The sequence below is a fragment of the Ornithodoros turicata genome, chromosome 5 (assembly GCF_037126465.1).
Source record: "Ornithodoros turicata isolate Travis chromosome 5, ASM3712646v1, whole genome shotgun sequence".
In the NCBI taxonomy this organism is placed as follows: Eukaryota; Metazoa; Arthropoda; class Arachnida; order Ixodida; family Argasidae; genus Ornithodoros; species Ornithodoros turicata.
This window is the reverse complement of record NC_088205.1, coordinates 84,130,233-84,151,834: the sequence shown is the minus strand read 5'-3', so window position 1 is coordinate 84,151,834 and position 21,602 is coordinate 84,130,233. Positions and strand designations below refer to the sequence as shown.

Genomic DNA, 21,602 nt, shown 5'->3' with positions numbered 1-21,602 from the left:
TGCAGAATGCACTCAGTAAGTGCAAAAACCTTCAAAACAGTGACTTATTGGTCTGGTATGGAATGGCACGGCGGGGTCATGTTGCATACACCAAACGCTTGGAGAAGCAGAAACAGGGCTCCACACCTAAGATAAAAAATGTACGGAAAACGGGCGATAACAGAAACCCCTTTAATGCAGAATGCACTCAGTAAGTGCAAAAACCTGCAAAACAGTGACTTATTAGTCTGGTATGGAATGGCACGGCGGGGTCATGTTGCATACACCAAACGCTTGGAGAAGCAGAAACAGGGCTCCACACCTAAGATAAAAAATGTACGGAAAAGGGGCGATAACAGAAACCCTTTTAATACAGAATGCACTCAGTAAGTGCAAAAACCTGCAAAACAGTGACTTATTAGTCTGGTATGGAATGGCACGGCGGGGTCATGTTGCATACACCAAACGCTTGGAGAAGCAGAAACAGGGCTCCACACCTAAGATAAAAAATGTACGGAAAAGGGGCGATAACAGAAATCCTTTTAATACAGAATGCACTCAGTAAGTGCAAAAACCTGCAAAACAGTGACTTATTAGTCTGGTATGGAATGGCACGGCGGGGTCATGTTGCATACACCAAACGCTTGGAGAAGCAGAAACAGGGCTCAACACCTAAGATAAAAAATGTACGGAAAAGGGGCGATAACAGAAACCCCTTTAATGCAGAATGCACTCAGTAAGTGCAAAAACCTTCAAAACAGTGACTTATTGGTCTGGTATGGAATGGCACGGCGGGGTCATGTTGCATACACCAAACGCTTGGAGAAGCAGAAACAGGGCTCCACACCTAAGATAAAAAATGTACGGAAAAGGGGCGATAACAGAAACCCCTTTAATGCAGAATGCACTCAGTAAGTGCAAAAACCTGCAAAACAGTGACTTATTAGTCTGGTATGGAATGGCACGGCGGGGTCATGTTGCATACACCAAACGCTTGGAGAAGCAGAAACAGGGCTCCACACCTAAGATAAAAAATGTACGGAAAAGGGGCGATAACAGAAACCCTTTTAATACAGAATGCACTCAGTAAGTGCAAAAACCTTCAAAACAGTGACTTATTGGTCTGGTATGGAATGGCACGGCGGGGTCATGTTGCATACACCAAACGCTTGGAGAAGCAGAAACAGGGCTCAACACCTAAGATAAAAAATGTACGGAAAAGGGGCGATAACAGAAACCCCTTTAATGCAGAATGCACTCAGTAAGTGCAAAAACCTTCAAAACAGTGACTTATTGGTCTGGTATGGAATGGCACGGCGGGGTCATGTTGCATACACCAAACGCTTAGAGAAGCAGAAACAGGGCTCCACACCTAAGATAAAAAATGTACGGAAAAGGGGCGATAACAGAAACCCCTTTAATGCAGAATGCACTCAGTAAGTGCAAAAACCTTCAAAACAGTGACTTATTGGTCTGGTATGGAATGGCACGGCGGGGTCATGTTGCATACACCAAACGCTTGGAGAAGCAGAAACAGGGCTCCACACCTAAGATAAAAAATGTACGGAAAAGGGGCGATAACAGAAACCCCTTTAATGCAGAATGCACTCAGTAGGTGCAAAAACCTGCAAAACAGTGACTTATTAGTCTGGTATGGAATGGCACGGCGGGGTCATGTTGCATACACCAAACGCTTGGAGAAGCAGAAACAGGGCTCCACACCTAAGAAAAAAAATGTACGGAAAAGGGGCGATAACAGAAACCCCTTTAATGCAGAATGCACTCAGTAAGTGCAAAAACTTTCAAAACAGTGACTTATTGGTCTGGTATGGAATGGCACGGCGGGGTCATGTTGCATACACCAAACGCTTGGAGAAGCAGAAACAGGGCTCAACACCTAAGATAAAAAATGTACGGAAAAGGGGCGATAACAGAAACCCCTTTAATGCAGAATGCACTCAGTAAGTGCAAAAACCTTCAAAACAGTGACTTATTGGTCTGGTATGGAATGGCACGGCGGGGTCATGTTGCATACACCAAACGCTTGGAGAAGCAGAAACAGGGCTCCACACCTAAGATAAAAAATGTACGGAAAAGGGGCGATAACAGAAACCCCTTTAATGCAGAATGCACTCAGTAAGTGCAAAAACCTGCAAAACAGTGACTTATTAGTCTGGTATGGAATGGCACGGCGGGGTCATGTTGCATACACCAAACGCTTGGAGAAGCAGAAACAGGGCTCAACACCTAAGATAAAAAATGTACGGAAAAGGGGCGATAACAGAAACCCCTTTAATGCAGAATGCACTCAGTAAGTGCAAAAACCTTCAAAACAGTGACTTATTGGTCTGGTATGGAATGGCACGGCGGGGTCATGTTGCATACACCAAACGCTTGGAGAAGCAGAAACAGGGCTCCACACCTAAGATAAAAAATGTACGGAAAAGGGGCGATAACAGAAACCCCTTTAATGCAGAATGCACTCAGTAAGTGCAAAAACCTGCAAAACAGTGACTTATTAGTCTGGTATGGAATGGCACGGCGGGGTCATGTTGCATACACCAAACGCTTGGAGAAGCAGAAACAGGGCTCCACACCTAAGATAAAAAATGTACGGAAAAGGGGCGATAACAGAAACCCCTTTAATGCAGAATGCACTCAGTAAGTGCAAAAACCTGCAAAACAGTGACTTATTAGTCTGGTATGGAATGGCACGGCGGGGTCATGTTGCATACACCAAACGCTTGGAGAAGCAGAAACAGGGCTCCACACCTAAGATAAAAAATGTACGGAAAAGGGGCGATAACAGAAACCCTTTTAATACAGAATGCACTCAGTAAGTGCAAAAACCTGCAAAACAGTGACTTATTAGTCTGGTATGGAATGGCACGGCGGGGTCATGTTGCATACACCAAACGCTTGGAGAAGCAGAAACAGGGCTCCACACCTAAGATAAAAAATGTACGGAAAAGGGGCGATAACAGAAATCCTTTTAATACAGAATGCACTCAGTAAGTGCAAAAACCTGCAAAACAGTGACTTATTAGTCTGGTATGGAATGGCACGGCGGGGTCATGTTGCATACACCAAACGCTTGGAGAAGCAGAAACAGGGCTCAACACCTAAGATAAAAAATGTACGGAAAAGGGGCGATAACAGAAACCCCTTTAATGCAGAATGCACTCAGTAAGTGCAAAAACCTTCAAAACAGTGACTTATTGGTCTGGTATGGAATGGCACGGCGGGGTCATGTTGCATACACCAAACGCTTGGAGAAGCAGAAACAGGGCTCCACACCTAAGATAAAAAATGTACGGAAAAGGGGCGATAACAGAAACCCCTTTAATGCAGAATGCACTCAGTAAGTGCAAAAACCTGCAAAACAGTGACTTATTAGTCTGGTATGGAATGGCACGGCGGGGTCATGTTGCATACACCAAACGCTTGGAGAAGCAGAAACAGGGCTCCACACCTAAGATAAAAAATGTACGGAAAAGGGGCGATAACAGAAACCCTTTTAATACAGAATGCACTCAGTAAGTGCAAAAACCTTCAAAACAGTGACTTATTGGTCTGGTATGGAATGGCACGGCGGGGTCATGTTGCATACACCAAACGCTTGGAGAAGCAGAAACAGGGCTCAACACCTAAGATAAAAAATGTACGGAAAAGGGGCGATAACAGAAACCCCTTTAATGCAGAATGCACTCAGTAAGTGCAAAAACCTTCAAAACAGTGACTTATTGGTCTGGTATGGAATGGCACGGCGGGGTCATGTTGCATACACCAAACGCTTAGAGAAGCAGAAACAGGGCTCCACACCTAAGATAAAAAATGTACGGAAAAGGGGCGATAACAGAAACCCCTTTAATGCAGAATGCACTCAGTAAGTGCAAAAACCTTCAAAACAGTGACTTATTGGTCTGGTATGGAATGGCACGGCGGGGTCATGTTGCATACACCAAACGCTTGGAGAAGCAGAAACAGGGCTCCACACCTAAGATAAAAAATGTACGGAAAAGGGGCGATAACAGAAACCCCTTTAATGCAGAATGCACTCAGTAGGTGCAAAAACCTGCAAAACAGTGACTTATTAGTCTGGTATGGAATGGCACGGCGGGGTCATGTTGCATACACCAAACGCTTGGAGAAGCAGAAACAGGGCTCCACACCTAAGAAAAAAAATGTACGGAAAAGGGGCGATAACAGAAACCCCTTTAATGCAGAATGCACTCAGTAAGTGCAAAAACTTTCAAAACAGTGACTTATTGGTCTGGTATGGAATGGCACGGCGGGGTCATGTTGCATACACCAAACGCTTGGAGAAGCAGAAACAGGGCTCAACACCTAAGATAAAAAATGTACGGAAAAGGGGCGATAACAGAAACCCCTTTAATGCAGAATGCACTCAGTAAGTGCAAAAACCTTCAAAACAGTGACTTATTGGTCTGGTATGGAATGGCACGGCGGGGTCATGTTGCATACACCAAACGCTTGGAGAAGCAGAAACAGGGCTCCACACCTAAGATAAAAAATGTACGGAAAAGGGGCGATAACAGAAACCCCTTTAATGCAGAATGCACTCAGTAAGTGCAAAAACCTGCAAAACAGTGACTTATTAGTCTGGTATGGAATGGCACGGCGGGGTCATGTTGCATACACCAAACGCTTGGAGAAGCAGAAACAGGGCTCAACACCTAAGATAAAAAATGTACGGAAAAGGGGCGATAACAGAAACCCCTTTAATGCAGAATGCACTCAGTAAGTGCAAAAACCTTCAAAACAGTGACTTATTGGTCTGGTATGGAATGGCACGGCGGGGTCATGTTGCATACACCAAACGCTTGGAGAAGCAGAAACAGGGCTCCACACCTAAGATAAAAAATGTACGGAAAAGGGGCGATAACAGAAACCCCTTTAATGCAGAATGCACTCAGTAAGTGCAAAAACCTGCAAAACAGTGACTTATTAGTCTGGTATGGAATGGCACGGCGGGGTCATGTTGCATACACCAAACGCTTGGAGAAGCAGAAACAGGGCTCCACACCTAAGATAAAAAATGTACGGAAAAGGGGCGATAACAGAAACCCTTTTAATACAGAATGCACTCAGTAAGTGCAAAAACCTGCAAAACAGTGACTTATTAGTCTGGTATGGAATGGCACGGCGGGGTCATGTTGCATACACCAAACGCTTGGAGAAGCAGAAACAGGGCTCCACACCTAAGATAAAAAATGTACGGAAAAGGGGCGATAACAGAAACCCTTTTAATACAGAATGTACTCAGTAAGTGCAAAAACCTGCAAAACAGTGACTTATTAGTCTGGTATGGAATGGCACGGCGGGGTCATGTTGCATACACCAAACGCTTGGAGAAGCAGAAACAGGGCTCCACACCTAAGATAAAAAATGTACGGAAAAGGGGCGATAACAGAAACCCCTTTAATGCAGAATGCACTCAGTAAGTGCAAAAACCTGCAAAACAGTGACTTATTAGTCTGGTATGGAATGGCACGGCGGGGTCATGTTGCATACACCAAACGCTTGGAGAAGCAGAAACAGGGCTCCACACCTAAGATAAAAAATGTACGGAAAAGGGGCGATAACAGAAACCCCTTTAATGCAGAATGCACTCAGTAAGTGCAAAAACCTTCAAAACAGTGACTTATTGGTCTGGTATGGAATGGCACGGCTGGGTCATGTTGCATATATCAAACGCGTGGAGAAACAGAAGCAGAAACAGGGCTCCAAACCTAAGATAAAAAATGCAGGGAAAGGAGGAGAGAACACAAACGGCTTTAATGCAGAATGCACTCAGCAAGCGCAAGAATCTTCAAAACAGTGACTTATTGGTCTGGTATGGAATGGCACAGCGGGGTCATGTTGCATACATCAAACGCTTGGAGAAACAGAAGCAGAAACGGGGCTCCAAACCTAAGATAAAAATGCAGGGAACGGAGGAGAGAACACAAACAGCTATAATGCAGAATGCACTCAGCAAGCGCAAGAATCTTCAAAACAGTGACTTATTGGTCTGGTATGGAATGGCACAGCGGGTCATGTTGCATACATCAAACGCTTGGAGAAACAGAAGCAGAAACGGGGCTCCAAACCTAAGATAAAAATGCAGGGAACGGAGGAGAGAACACAAACAGCTATAATGCAGAATGCACTCAGCAAGCGCAAGAATCTTCAAAACAGTGACTTATTGGTCTGGTATGGAATGGCACAGCGGGGTCATGTTGCATACATCAAACGCTTGGAGAAACAGAAGCAGAAACGGGGCTCCAAACCTAAGATAAAAAATGCAGGGAAACGATGAGAGAACACAAACAGCATTAATGCAGAATGCACTCAGCAAGCGCAAGAATCTTCAAAACAGTGACTTATTGGTCTGGTATGGAATGGCACAGCGGGGTCATGTTGCATACATCAAACGCTTGGAGAAACAGAAGTAGAAACAGGGCTCCAAACCTAAGATAAAAAGTGCAGGGAAAGGAGGAGAGAACACAAACAGCTTTAATGCAGAATGCACTCAGCAAGCGCAAGAATCTTCAAAACAGTGACTTATTGGTCTGGTATGGAATGGCACAGCGGGGTCATGTTGCATACATCAAATGCTTGGAGAAACACAAGCAGAAACAGGGCTCCAAACCTAAGATAAAAAATGCAGGGAAAGGAGGAGAGAACACAAACAGTTTTAATGCAGAATGCACTCAGCAAGCGCAAGAATCTTCAAAACAGTGACTTATTGGTCTGGTATGGAATGGCACAGCGGGGTCATGTTGCATACATCAAATGCTTGGAGAAACACAAGCAGAAACAGGGCTCCAAACCTAAGATAAAAAATGCAGGGAAAGGAGGAGAGAACACAAACAGTTTTAATGCAGAATGCACTCAGCAAGCGCAAGAATCTTCAAAACAGTGACTTATTGGTCTGGTATGGAATGGCACAGCGGGGTCATGTTGCATACATCAAATGCTTGGAGAAACACAAGCAGAAACAGGGCTCCAAACCTAAGATAAAAAAATGCAGGGAAAGGAGGAGAGAACACAAACAGCTTTAATGCAGAATGCACTCAGCAAGCGCAAGAATCTTCAAAACAGTGACTTATTGGTCTGGTATGGAATGGCACAGCGGGGTCATGTTGCATACATCAAATGCTTGGAGAAACACAAGCAGAAACAGGGCTCCAAACCTAAGATAAAAAATGCAGGGAAAGGAGGAGAGAACACAAACAGTTTTAATGCAGAATGCACTCAGCAAGCGCAAGAATCTTCAAAACAGTGACTTATTGGTCTGGTATGGAATGGCACAGCGGGGTCATGTTGCATACATCAAACGCTTGGAGAAACAGAAGCAGAAACAGGGCTCCAAACCTAAGATAAAAAAATGCAGGGAAAGGAGGAGAGAACACAAACAGCTTTAATGCAGAATGCACTCAGCAAGCGCAAGAATCTTCAAAACAGTGACTTATTGGTCTGGTATGGAATGGCACAGCGGGGTCATGTTGCATACATCAAACGCTTGGAGAAACAGAAGCAGAAACAGGGCTCCAAACCTAAGATAAAAAATGCAGGGAAAGGAGGAGAGAACACAAACAGCTTTAATGCAGAATGCACTCAGCAAGCGCAAGAATCTTCAAAACAGTGACTTATTGGCCTGGTATGGAATGGCACGGCAGGGTCATGTTGCGCATACATCAGCGCTTGAAGAAGCAGACAGAGGGTTTCAAAAAGTGAACCCACGCTGGAACGAAAGTGACGAAAACAAAGCCGCGGCGCACGTGCATTTGTTTTCAGCCAGTAGCAGGAGATATTTGAAAGGGTGCCACATCCTAGGCCAAGACAATGATTGAATGTCTCTCACATGTTGGTGAGCGAAAATGCTCTCGTCACAACGTCCCGTTCTAAAACACGACCATCTCTATAATATTATAGAGATGGTCGTGTTCTAAAATTGATGATCGATTTGACTCTCGTCGTTCATGCCATACCACTTTAATGAACCAACAGGAGAAGAAAGATAAGGGATAAAGCGCCCCTTGATGAGAATCCTTTGCTCTGAGAGACACGAGCCACAATACTTGTTGCAAATGTGTCTTGCGCAGATTTCACGCAAATGCCGTTCTTTTCTTGAGTTTCACCGAGACAGGAGCAGTGGCTAAGGACGCAAGATGCTCCGTGCTCTATACAGTCACGATCAGAGTTACAACGGGAGCGAAGCCCTGAAAAAATAGATATATTTAAAAGGCGACTGGGTTACGCGTATACCTACCAGAATTAGCTTTCGGAAGACAGTTGCTCCAGGCATCTCTAGCATAACCGTGCAAACATGCACACCAATGATGCACTGTGCACTCACTTTTCGGTTCTACATTCTCGCACTGCTCGTCGTACAGACATTCCGTTTCTAGAAAAGACTCCACGCGACAAGTGGTGTGTACAGACTGTAACTTCACTGGGAACTGGGGATTAGAACAGGTACAGCGGGAGTTAACGCATCGCCCATTGCGAGGAGCACAGTCTTGGTCTGACTGACAATCATCAGTGACCCGGGCATGAACAACGCTCTGGGCCGTTTGCATTGCGTCGTCGAAAAGGTAGATGCACTTGAAGACATAGATTTCCTTGAAGGTCGGAAGCCTGCAATACTTTGGAATTAAAGGCGAGACGAGTATATTTTCGAGTCTTACTTGAGTACATTGCGAATAGATATAGATGATATCATAATCTTGACACCCTTGTAGTTTATTGTTTGCACCTTGGCCTCATCTACCTCCAACAGGACGCGATCATTAAGAGTCCAAGAAACTGATGCATGCGTATTGTAGGCCACGAAACACTCCAGTTGGAGTGTGTCGTTTGCGGAAAGGACCACATGCGCTGGTCGGATTTTCACTTTCCCCAGTTCCATGGGATGATCTTCACCTATTACCTGCGCAGAGCAGATCATACATCAGCATTACAGCAGATCACCCAGTCACTACTAACCTTCTCCGAATTGGCCCTTCTCTCAGTGTCATGAATAACGAAAATCCGACGGGCCTGGACCACCAAAGCAGACCATATAAATGACTCCACATGACTGGACATTTTCCATGCTCACCTGTTGTTGAGCAACCTGTTTGACAGACTGCATAGGCTCCTGGACGAAAATTCATCGTCAATTACTTGGAACGGCAACAACGTTTACATTACCTCTTGAAAGGCTTTCGTAGAACAGCATCCTTCTAGAAGCAAAAGCAGGGCTAGGAGGAACATCTTCTTCTTCTCCTTCAGCACAGAGAATGGCCATTCTTCTTCTTCCCACAAGACTATGACATGACTGTGACAATCTGGGGCGATGAAAAATATATTTTTGGATAGACCACACAACTGCAAAGCACGTACAGTTGGTTCCATTTGTGAGAGCACTCCGTTTTTTCTTTAGCCCCCTTTTCGGTGCGGTGTTTAGTTTAACTCGAACCCCACCTTAAACGGCTGATTGCATCACCACAACGAAACCAACTGCATAGTATTACTAGTAGCCCAAAGTGTTTCAGAGTATTTTTGTACCGCAATTAACAAATTAATTAGTGGAAATTAATTTTTTAACTTTCTAATTACGAGGATTACAACGAACATATCAATTGTGAAGCTGTAGGCGCTGCCATTAGAAAACAATCCAGGTGGTTTTCATCTCTCTGGCTGGTACGATTTGTTTTTTCCCGGGTCTTCCGAAATGCGCCCGGACTACCGAAACTTGGACGGAGCATGTTTCTGTCGCGCAAAAAAGAGCGACCTCCCACGTCCACTTGACGAACAAGGAGATATGCGATACATTTGGATCCATTCCACCCACACTCTTATCTATCATCACCCTTGCATGGTACCGTATCTGCTCCGGGCGGATAGCGCGTTATCCCACGTGACTGCACAGGGTCGGCAACAAACGAAGCAGCTCCACTGTAGTTAGGGGGCAGAAATTCGTCCACTAACTCTGTCCATGACCAACGGATCATCCACGACCTACTCTATACTAGAGACCTGGACAGCTGGCGATCCCCTATGGGAGAGACGGGTCACGGGTTAGTTACGTTAGTGACCGCTGCAAGCGCCACATAGCATTATTGGTTATTGGGGAGAGGGAATCACCCTTGCCACCGCCTTTAGTCTGCTACGCAGGAATACAATACACAGGCTGTTGCTAAGCACGCGCTATTATCTCTCTCAGACTGCTTCGTCGTTGTCAACACAGCCTACCATACATCGCCGCGGTTTCGACAAGTCACGTGGTAACGAATAGTGCGAGCTAGCGCCAAATCCCATAGCCAAGCGGCGATTGCAGGAACTACTACCCCGGTGCTGGGAGCATTGCGCATGTCCATGGATAGCGGATTGAGGGTGCAACCGTACGGTCACCGGCCGCCATCTTGGGAAGCTCAAAACATTGCCGTCCGCCACTCAGCTGCATTATGTGCATGCGCCTTTGCGTAGCATTTTTGTGGTGTCATGCCCGCCTGCTGTGGTTATGGGTGTGCTGACCGCACTGGCAAGGCACCGGGGACGACATTTCACAAGTAAGTGACTTGGTTTTACAAATAAATGTGATTTATTAGTCCACGAGCGGGGTGACAAAACGTTGCTGTTGATGCATGTGCGCGGCACTTTGTGAATCGTATCTCAAGATCTAAGCGTTAAACTCTAAGCCGTACGTTATCTGGATAGAGTCATTGTGATAGTCTAGCCTTCCTGCAGTTCACGGGTATGGTCTCGGCACGCAGCAGGCGTTGAAGTGCGCTTGTCAGCTGTGATATCTACGGCTCAGTTTGTTGGTCACGGTATCGACGATTGCTTGCTTGGATTAGCCTTGTCATCCCTTCCGTAATTGATGGCATAAATTGTTCATTGCAGGTTCCCTCACGGCCGCCCAGAACATTTAAACAAAGTGTGCGGTAAATGTCAGGCGAAAGGACTGGACGCCGTCGACGACATCACTGGTCTGCAGCAAACATTTTAAAAACAAATGCTTCGACAGAACGGGCCAAACCGTTCGACTGAGGCCTGACGCTGTGCCCAACAAGTTCGACTTCCCAGAACACCCCCAGAAAGTAATAATGCATGCGTCAAATGTAGAGGCCGGATTTATATGCACTAAAAGCTGGTTGAACTCACATGCATGAAAAATTCATTTATCTTGCTCAAAATATGCACCTCTAGGAATTCACTTGCATGCATTTAAAATATGCAACAAATTCACTGAGGCAAAAGTATCTTACTTTATGTAGTGTACAAAAAGCATGCAGAGTTGAAAGCATAGATCGAGAAGTTGCCCGTCAAAAGGAACTCGTTACAAAGTTACCGTGTGAAAAATACAACTAAGTTATCCAGCCCGAAACGTAGCTTGAAACGTTACAGAGTTACTTAAAAAAAGAACGAGTTACTCCCAAATTACTTCGGACACAAAATAACACTACACAGGTGCAGCTGAGTTCGACCCTGAGTTGCTTGGGTTGAGTTTTCGTTTATGTCCAACAATTCTAACGTGTTACATCTTATTCCCTGTCGGCACACGATGGTTCAGCTTCATTTCAATAGCAGCAGTTCTTACTTCCTGAACAGAATACTGTCATAGACTGGACATCATGTTTTATGACATAAAATGCTGTCGAAGAACCGTAAAGAAAGCGAGGAAATAAGTGGACGTGAGTGAAAAGCGAATTAGTAACTTGGAATGTAGCTTAAGTTACTTTGGCAAAGTTACCTGAAAAAGGAGTTCCTCTGAAAGTTACCACGGCGCAAAAGTAGCGAGTTAAGTTATATAGTTACCAAGAAAAGGAACTAAGTTACAGTAACGAGTTACCTCGAACTCTGGTTGAAAGTGTGTATTTGCATGAAAATCTAGCCTCTAGAATCATGTTCCCTAGTTAAGAGTTTCAAGCGATGGTTAATGATTGGAATCAGTACTGCATGAAGGGCACCTTAAAGCTGCAGCTAGTCCAATATATGAAAACACTCCTGAATTATGCATTCATATGCAGTAAAAGCCACTCCATATTGGATAGGACAATACGAAGATGGGCAAAAGCATATAAAGAAAAAAGTATTGCATGAAAATGTTGTCTAACGTACAAACTCGTATTAGTGGGACATACAAACACACCAGCCACATGTCTCTTTGGTGCGTTCCAGCATGCTTACTTTACTTAGAGACAATAAATAATTTTTCAACCTCGAATGTCTACTCTTTATTCTCGCTGCTTAAGTTTGCAACAACATATGTTTGAATGCAGCCCAAATGAAAACAACGTGATCCGTCTGATCAAAGAAGTCTCCCAGTGCTACAGCAGTATCGGACTGTACCACCTTGCCAAGGAATATACAGAGAAGGTGGCAGCCAGGCCTCAGCTGCGAAAGAAATTGTCAAGGTTGATCATATTCAACAACCAGTAATGCACTCTGCCCACTTACCTGCTTGACTGCTTCAAACTTGCTGTTGCAACTGGACTTGTGATACTTTGATGTTGGAGCTTTCACCACAAGACCTTGCTACTTAGCCTTTTTATGAGTTATCCACTCTACCTCTAGTCATTTTGAACTGTCTTTACCGCCATTTATTTCCCCAGTGCACATATTTCTAGTCGATATGTTTTTACCGCCATATAGCCTTTAGATCACATATCATTCTAGTCCTTTGGAAGTGCTTTAGTGCCGTTCGGCATTTCGTGTCATAACTAGTCATATCTAAACTTCCTGTGCAAAGAGTGCCAAACATTCCTTGGCATTCCGCACCGCCGAGCAGAAAGGAAACATGAGAAACACGGGAAGCAACACGCTGCACACACTGACGAGAAAGGAAGCCTAACACAACAAATACAACACCACACAAAACCAGCAAATCACATAATCGAAGTTCGAAGTGCAAAATTGGAACGACACGACCTCACGCTAGTGCAAAATAGACAGGAAATAACATGTATGTGACGGGATTTCACACAAAAAACGTAAGGAACCCAATCACGAGGGATTTCTGCAGCGATCCGTGGCAAAATTTTAGCGAAGCAGCAAGGGAAGCGCTCACAAACAGCAAAACTTGTCACAGCTTACATGCATTCCTATGGGCTGTAATCGCTCTTTTGAGCACCGCAATATGGCGGCCGGTTGTCGTACCCTTTCCCGCGATTCCCTCACCCATCCGCTATCCAGCCTTTATACATAGAGATCAGTGAGTATAGTAGTAGGTCATGGGATCATCAAGGGCGCAGCCAACAAGATCATCATCATCATCATGGCTGCGCCCGTGCGACGTTCGGGGATAGGTGAATCGGAGAATCCCATTGAAGGCGCGCCAAGTACGTTCTCTAGAGTCTTCATATATTAACTATTAACTCTATGGCGGCAATATCCCTCAGGATCTAGCATGGAGGAAGGAAACACTGTTTCCTTCCTCCATGGCAGCGCCTCCATGGGATATTATAGCGTCTTGCATGAGTCTTGTGTCTAGCGGCAACGCGTAGAATGATGATGATGATCAGCTTTAGAATGAAAGAAAAGATCTTCCGTGGGATACCCACCGCTTACAAAAGTAAGCTGAATGCGGTGCTGGAAAGGGGTCGTAGACCGGGTGTAGATCGTTACCGGGACCACTCGTTTTTAAAAATTTGTGAAAGCGTTTGAAAGGTAAATATTGCGTAGAAGTGAAAGAAGTTCATATACTGAATCGAAAAAGGTAGGAATTATAAAATTCTGTGGACTAGAAGTTTTTTTATAGGCATTTCAACAACCCCATCTGATTCACTTTTAGCACAGGAGAAACACGGGAATGCTAAGCCTAACGGATTCGAAACTTGCAAGAGAATTGGGCTAAATCGCCTCACTTTAGTGAGGTTGGGTCAAGTTAGGTTCTACAGATTGGGGGGGGTCTGGGGGGTCGGCGCCCCCCCCCCCCCAGGCACGCAGTAGGCGGTGCGGGGTGCGGGCGTCGAGACTGTGCCTCGGGTTAGGTCAGAAGGTCCTCACCCAAGATGGCGGAGCGCCATCAAAAAACGGGCGATAAAATTTGATTTTTATACGTTTCACGCAATATACGAGGGTCATTGCTGTTTAATTTCGTTCCTAATTTGCTCCTGCTTCAGGTAAAAACATATCATTTACCTAGTTATCTTGTTTCTTTACAAAAACGCAGTGGTCCCGGTAACGAACTATACATCCCTAAGCCTAACGGGTTCGAAACTTGCCATCTTGCGAAAGGTAGGGTCGTTGAAATGGGCTTGAGAAGAGCCGGCGTTCACACGGGGCAACTTTTCCCAGCAACTCGAAGCAACTCAAACCAACGTCTTTTGAGCAATTTCGAGTCCGCGTTCACACGCAGCAACTCTGTAGCTCCACCCACAAGCAACCTTATGGCGACCGGACAATGTGGGTTCGAATCGAACTGGTGGAATCTTTTCTTTAGCTGCTGTTTATCAACTTTCAGTCAGTTTTATTGCTCAAATAGATCATTATTGCCGTCCAGAAGTGGCAACTGATATGTTTCCGTGAAGTTCGTAAAAAAGAAAACGTTATTTTTTAGCTGCACCTCCAGGATTTGAACCTATGAACCCACGAACGAAATCCACAACGCCATCGGGAGTCACGTGGCAATGCTTCCCTCTCTGATTGGCCGATGCACGAGCAACTTCTCAAGTTTTCGGTCCGGGAGCGATTCGCAGCAACTCGGAGCAACTCGAGTTGCTGGAGGTTGCCGGCTGACAGCAACTCCAAAGTTGCTCATAGTTGCTGCAAAAAGTTGCCCCGTGTGAACGCTTGGGGGGTCCCAGCACGCACTAGGCGGGCGTCGAGCGAGACTGTGGTGGGAAAGTCCTCAGCCAAGATGGCGGATTGCCTCGAAGAAACGAGCGATAAAATTTAATTTTTGTATGTTTGGTACGTTATACGACGTTGATTTTTGTTTGATTTCATCCGTAATTTTCTCATCTTTCTGGTAAAATCATCTGTTATTTGATGTCTACTTCCGTTTGTTTAAAAAAGCCCGGCTACGGAACTCCGAGCATTGCAATGAACGCTGTTCAAAGAGCACGAAAGAACATGTTGGCATATCCAAGCGCCTTCGCAAGATGCTCTCAACAGGTATGGCTTTTATGGTGCTTCTTTCAGCTCTTTGGCAATTGAAAGAAGTTGCCCTTCAAACAGGCAGTCTTGTATGGGAAGTGTGCTATTGCTAAGGAGGACATAAAGAAAGGTGACTGCATCAGAGAATTCCTCAAGCTCAAATTGTGCGTGGAGAAGAATGTACGTACAACACGAATGTACGTCTTCTGGATTTTTACTTTGATCGTCTCTTTCAGCTCAGGGAACAAATGAAGCCAGCGTGACGCTGTATTTGCTCATAGTGTGTTTGGTGAATGGAGCCGAAAAGAGTTCCACCACCCAATCCAATAAATAGTGACTGGATGCAGAAACAGTGTCTGTCGTGTGCACGGAGCAGAGATGGTAGGTTTTTGTAACTTTCCCTTGGAACAGAAAAGGTGAATGCCTATTTTAAAAAATATTTTCTCCCTTCATATGAAACATAATGTAGTGGAAAACACAAGAGAGCTTTCTAGAAGATTGCCTGAAATGATGTCTTCTGCAGGGAAATGGGTAGCACATGTCCCTGAAAACATTGTGGCTTGGAATATTGGAAAAAATTATTATAATAGGATTGGACTGGCTAAAAGAAATGAGGTCGACGTTAAAGAGGCCACACTGAGAACAGTGGTTTATCCAGAATTTTTTGTCTGGGGGTGTGTGCTGACGACATTCGCAACACTTATTTCCAACAATCTTTATTTACGGTGGAACACAAGCAAGATATTACTTTCAGTTTCGTACATTGCAAAGTTACACGACAAACACAAATGATAAGGTAGGACTTGCGTTCACAACCAAACGCGAAATATAGGCATAGTGGCTACTACTCCGTTCTCAAAGGTTTCTATGCGGCGTATTTAACCATATATCAAGAGCTCTGTCAATCACGTCTTCATAGTTGCTCTTGAGAGCTGTCCCTCATGCATAGAATGGTAGGCCCTTCATGAGGGCATCTACGTGCTCAGAGAGAAGCCGCTCGGACGACGAAATTCTGTTCATCACAGAGAAACTCCTTTCAACACCCTATTGGCAAGAGCAGAATCTTCTAGGCAGGAAACATCTCTCTTCTGAATACACCAATATGACCAGGCTCACCAGGATACAGTTGATATATTTTGAATTCTGTCTCATCCTTGCTTGTTCTTCACGGATCAGCAATGCCCGTTATTTTGCTTCTATTCTCCAGCATTGTGTGGAATTTCGCTGGTTCTTGAGGCTTATCTGAGAAACCAAGTTTCATATTATCCGTAACTGTTGTTGTATAACTCTCCGCAACCTTTAAGAGAGAGCGGATACGTCCACATGAATCCTTCTGCCTCGCTTAGGATGTCGTTTGCCTCAAACCACGAATGTTGATATCTATCGTGGCCGCATTCGTGGCCTCCGAGATGATATTCTTGGATGAGTGCAGTGTCCTACTGAGGATGGCGGAAAGTACTAGAATGAAGATTGTTTCAAGAAGAAGGCATCGGCCCAACATAATACTTTAGTACTCCCACGGTAGGAGAGCCATCGTGACTGGACTAGCGTCTCCTGCACTTAATTTGGGGACTTTTCCTGCAGCTGTACATGCGGTGCACTAAGGTTTATTTATTTATTTATTTGTAATACTTCTGGCATGAATGCCATAGAAGGAGGTATACAGAAGACATGCAATGAACAGATAATCACACAAATTAAAAAGGACACTAACAATAAGAGAAAACCTATAACGCTCTGTGAGATGCCGTCCTCAAATAAAGACAGTGTGTCACAGTCAACTGTTCCAGTCCCTGATGGCCACCGGGAAAAAAGAGTCCCGTAGACAATTAGTTTGAAATTTGTATGGCGTTAGGTGCTGGCTGTGTTTCTCCCGTCGGCTTCCATACTGCTGTAAGCGCAAGTATCCATCTTTCGCAATACTGGTCAGATCGTTATAGATATTCCATAGGAGTTTCAGCTTAAATCCGGTGAGTAGTCGTGCCTCAATCCCGTTATCGACCAAGGAAATGTCACGAGGGTCCAGAAATCATGACAGCATTAGTTTACTGAAGGGGTGTCGCAGGTACAACTCGAAATTGGCCACTCGCGGAGGTGAGGTCCGTGAATGTCTCTACACTCATCCGCGAGAACGGGCGGAATGGGTCCTCAATGATACTGGTGACATCCTAGGCGAAGGCACCAAGAAATCCGGTTTTGCTGGCCTGTTTCAAGTGGTATGTGGGATTTCTGACCGAAATGAGTAGTAGGCCAGCTAAAACCTGTATGATCAGCTGCGTCAGGGGCCTGACAATGCCATGCCATGTACCCAAGAAAAAGTTGATGCTTCAGAGCTTCCTGAATGACAGAAAGCAGCTCCGTTCCCCTTTGTCCTTTCCATCCACGTGTGTCACGACGCGACTTCCTGGGCCGATGGTAGCTGTGGTGTAGCATCAGTGGGCCTCTCACGGGGATTTTCGTGCTAAAATGAGAATGCCTTCCATAGCATGGACGACCTATGACGTACTCGTATTGTTGCCATCTATCAGTGAGCACCCTTTGCTGTCTTTCTTACACCAAGCCTCATTTTATCTGCTGCCGAGCAAAGCACCAATGCACACTGTTGCCTCCAAGATGGTCATTCAAGAGTCCACTCCTCAGAGAGTAGCGTTGAGTTTTTCTCGTTTAAGAAACGATATGCTGTCGAAACTGGCGATGCGATTATGCCCATGAGCTGCATGTGTTGGATGAGGACGGGACAAAAAGTACCGATACACGGTCTCGGGTTATGGTGGTTGGTGGTGACGGGTGCTGTGGTCTCTCGCGGTAAATAGTACGTGTCACGCGCATATTTTCCCGCAGAACATCTAGGCCTGAGTTTTGCCTGCAGCTTTGCAATTTTTCTGCTCCGATGCCATCGTGGCACAAAGGGTCTCCCTGAATATCAAAACTCAAAGCAAAGTTGTCTCTTTCACCTGCTATGCGGATAGGAGAGGGAAATAAATCACTGCCAGTCGCGAGCATGGGAGGGTTTGCTCATCTCAGATGTGGATCTGGATCACGTTTTACGATGCAGGACAGCAGATTGACAAAGAGGGCTACCAAGGGGGCAAGAGTGGAAATGACTCTCTTTTGAGTCTGTTCTTTTGCATCCTCTAACAAGAAAGCTCCTTTTGCCCCCAAGTTGCTCTCAATGTTCATCCTTGACATTTAGCGTTCATCCGACAGGCAACATCTTGCACTAAGAGTTGTTTCGACAAAATGTGATTATTCTTTTAGACAAGGTCAAAAAGGAAGGTATCGAGCGTTTACAAATTTCCAAGCAAGTTACATGATGCATACCTCTACTCATCACCAACTTCTTCCTTCCACATACATGCATCCTGTCCTTAACCTATGAGGAGCCATCTTGAGGCAGTTTCTTTGCTCACCACTTTGCCCCCGTATCAGTCCTGCATATAATGATCATGGTGACAAATTGGGAGCCTATTTTATGCAGTTGGAATGAAACTCTGGAAGTTACCACCACATATGTCAAAATGGAAACACAGGGTAAAGAGACGAGTTGGAATAGGTAAGCAAAACGAGATACCATCCGGAAGTCAACTATTCCACAGAGTCTCCAAATATAAGAGAAAGTGTGATTTGCAAAGGGGACCTTTTAAAGGGAATTTAAATGCCATTTCACAGCCAGGTGTGAGAATTCCTGTTTGGGGTAAAAACGACGCCACTACTGTTACAAGTAACTAACATATTCTTCGAGTGAGAAAAAGAAAAATATACGGATATAGAAATTGAAGGTATTCACAGACTGCATCTAGATGAATTTAGAGTTACGTAACTCGCAGGGAAAGAATTTACGGGAAAAATAAGAGAACCATATGCATATACACTTCATAGAGGACATTACCAGACCACAAATAATTTTGTACAGAACCACTAAACATTTGTATTTACATAAATCATAGATAGGAAAGGAAAAAGTAACAGAGTCGGAGAATATGTAACGGCCACTTGGACAGGTGGCGCTAATGGCAGAATAAACCTAGGACAAATTAATGGTGATCTACATGGATGGGAGTCTCTCAATCTTTTCAGTTTGTTTCAGGTTCAGTTCCAGCTCAGCTCCAGAGTTTACATATATCGGTTCGATTAACCGGTTCGGAACCGGTTTCAGGTTACAATATGCTACAAAATTATAGGTAGCCACTAAAAATGATACAAGCTCTGTGGTTTCCCGCATTTATTTCTGTTTAGACCAACCAGGAACCAACAGGAACCCTTTTATCCCGAGCAATGTGCTGCCCCCCAGGATATGACTTAAATTGCGAAAAACGTAAAAATACCTAGATTATAGCGGTAACACGTCATCTGCAAGTGGAACATATTTTTTTCTGTAGCATCTTCATATGGCAAATGCACATTTCCCGCCAAATTGCGGCTCTATGCTTTTCACATGGACGCATATATACATGCCCTGTGTCCAGTGATTCTGGACACATCCTGTCTCTACAGCTGAACATTCCAGGGACACGTCATGGGACTCCACTCGCACTTTGTTAGCCAAGTAAGAGCTTCTCTGATAAAATACAGGTTTCGGATGACGAGAGAGAGACGGACACGTGGCCTACATGTAAATTATGAAATAAAATTGAGTTATCCCGTTACGAATCCACTGTGATGCTCTCAACTGACAACTTGCATGCGGTGGGGGATATATCATAGGGGGCCATTGCCCCTCTTCCATGTTGCCGAAGCAGACTTTGCACCCTGGGCGCTTGACCATGATGGGTGTGGCACCGCCATTATGCCAATCTGTGAAGCTGACTTTATGGCTTTGGCTCTGAGCTTTTGTTCAAAAAGGGTGAGGCCTCGGAACTCGATGTCAATCCCAAAGTACGTATAAGTGTCGCTTCTCGCCAGTGGCTGGCTTTGTATACTATGGTGGCATTCAGCATCGTTGTCTGGGTTTGTTGGGTTGAAGGACAGCCCTAGACTGCTTGCTACTTCCCCGCTCATGTCTCTCTGCCAGTAGTGAGCATAAAGAATCCCTGGAATGACTACTGTTCTTTTCAGCCCATTTTCCCCCACGGAGAAGCCAATCCCAGATTCCAACAGCCTACTTCCAAGGGTTGACATGGGGCAGCCCTCCCATTCGACAACCCTCGCATAGCTTGCTGGGTTTATGCCTTTCGGATGCCCACGAATGCTACATGGACCTTGGCCCCCCATTTTTGGCCCATCTCGAGCACTTCCCCAAGAACACGCTGACATCCCTCACTCATCCTGAGGATGTCATTGCGGGACAGCAGTGACATCCTGGGAATATCCCCACATGATCCTCAATTTGTTAGGAAAGTGTTAGAATGAGACTCCAGAGATGGTCCTCGGGACAACATATGGGGACAAGACTGGGATATTCTCAGGAGCAGTATAGGATAATGTAAAATCCGCCAGTACATCTGCTTTCATTTCTCATTTCTACAAGTGTGCAAACGTTTACAGTGGAAACGGACTCTCTCTCGTGCAGTTTTCAACCTCGGCCACCAGCTTGTCATTTTCCGTCTCTCATTTTTGATTGTTTTTCGATGACGAACAATGGGTGCCGTGGCATAAAAAGCAAAAAATATATAAAAGGCCATGTGCCACTAAGTGTAAGACTAAGACAGCCAACTTTGAAAGGAATATCCAAAAGTGGCATTTCCTTTCGCAGATAAAACATATACTATTTATTGCTTATCTTGCAAACTCCTGCATGTGCGAGAGTCCTCCTAGCATCGCAGTCAAAACCAAGGGTGAGGTACCTAAGTTTACTTCAATTCCATGTATAAGCAACACACCAGTGACGAATTCCTTGGATGATAAGGTTACAACCAAGGTGACGTCCGTGTTTCCTACTTAGTTGATTTAAAGCATCCAACGAAAGCCAAGCACGCACTGTAAAATGCCATCACTTTTCTGCATCTTCCACGGAAATGCTCCGTGCAGCATCCCATCAGGGACGTTGCACGGATGTTCATGGCAACAAGATCACAATAAAAGGTCTAGCAAGCTATATTTTATCGCACATTGAACCCAGTGCGTGGAGTATCCGTTGAAATCATCCAATTTGTATTTGTACCACTGTATTTTTTGTATTTTCTCTTTGTGGTATTTTTGTAGTTTATAAATGATCACTGCTGATTTTGGTTGAATTTGGTTATGACAAACAAACCAAAACACTAATTAATGGGCGTAGCCATAGAAATGCACATTGCATTATTAAACTAATTTACTTCTCCTATATATGTCCTCCGGCTCGCGGCCGCAGGATGTACGCAAATGACTCTCACTGGAAGATCCCATGATGACACTCTACGGATCTCCTCCGGACATCCTATCACGGACGAGGACGCGATGACACTTTGAGGACGTCCTGAGGATCGCGAGTGTTCTTGGGGTTAGGACAGAATAAAGATGTTATCTGAAAGATGAAAGTCACTGAAAAGGTTAGCCAGAGGACAGCTGGCTAACCTTTTCAGTGACTTTCATCTTTCATCGTTAATTTCTTA

The 21,602-nt window shown here is 44.8% G+C and overlaps 1 protein-coding gene and 1 long non-coding RNA gene across 2 annotated transcripts; one reads left to right on the top strand and one right to left on the bottom strand.

The window, feature by feature from the left end:
* Positions 1–7,964: 7,964 nt before the first annotated feature.
* On the bottom strand, positions 7,965–9,913 carry LOC135395112 (uncharacterized). Its single transcript, XM_064626341.1, has 7 exons — positions 9,855–9,913; positions 9,181–9,317; positions 9,089–9,127; positions 8,974–9,027; positions 8,676–8,917; positions 8,258–8,625; positions 7,965–8,207 (listed from the first exon to the last, which is right to left on the bottom strand). Exons 2-7 carry the CDS (start codon positions 9,241–9,243, stop codon positions 7,981–7,983), a joined length of 993 nt encoding a protein of 330 aa, XP_064482411.1. The 5' UTR covers positions 9,244–9,317; positions 9,855–9,913; the 3' UTR covers positions 7,965–7,980.
* A 4,334-nt stretch (positions 9,914–14,247) lies between these two features.
* On the top strand, positions 14,248–15,556 carry LOC135395113 (uncharacterized). Its single transcript, XR_010422996.1, has 4 exons — positions 14,248–15,090; positions 15,154–15,252; positions 15,309–15,453; positions 15,542–15,556. It is a non-coding gene; the product is annotated as an uncharacterized LOC135395113 (long non-coding RNA).
* Positions 15,557–21,602: the final 6,046 nt, after the last annotated feature.

Bases quoted from the DNA above. Each gene is read 5' to 3' on its own strand.
- LOC135395112 (XM_064626341.1), bottom strand. From the start codon at position 9,243: ATGTTCCTCCTAGCCCTGCTTTTGCTTCTAGAAGGATGCTGTTCTACG. The intron at 9,028-9,088 runs GTGAGCATGGAA...TTGGTGGTCCAG, and splicing joins AACAGGTTGCTCAACAACAG to GCCCGTCGGATTTTCGTTAT. The intron at 8,208-8,257 runs GTAGGTATACGC...CTATTTTTTCAG, and splicing joins TCTTCCGAAAGCTAATTCTG to GGCTTCGCTCCCGTTGTAAC.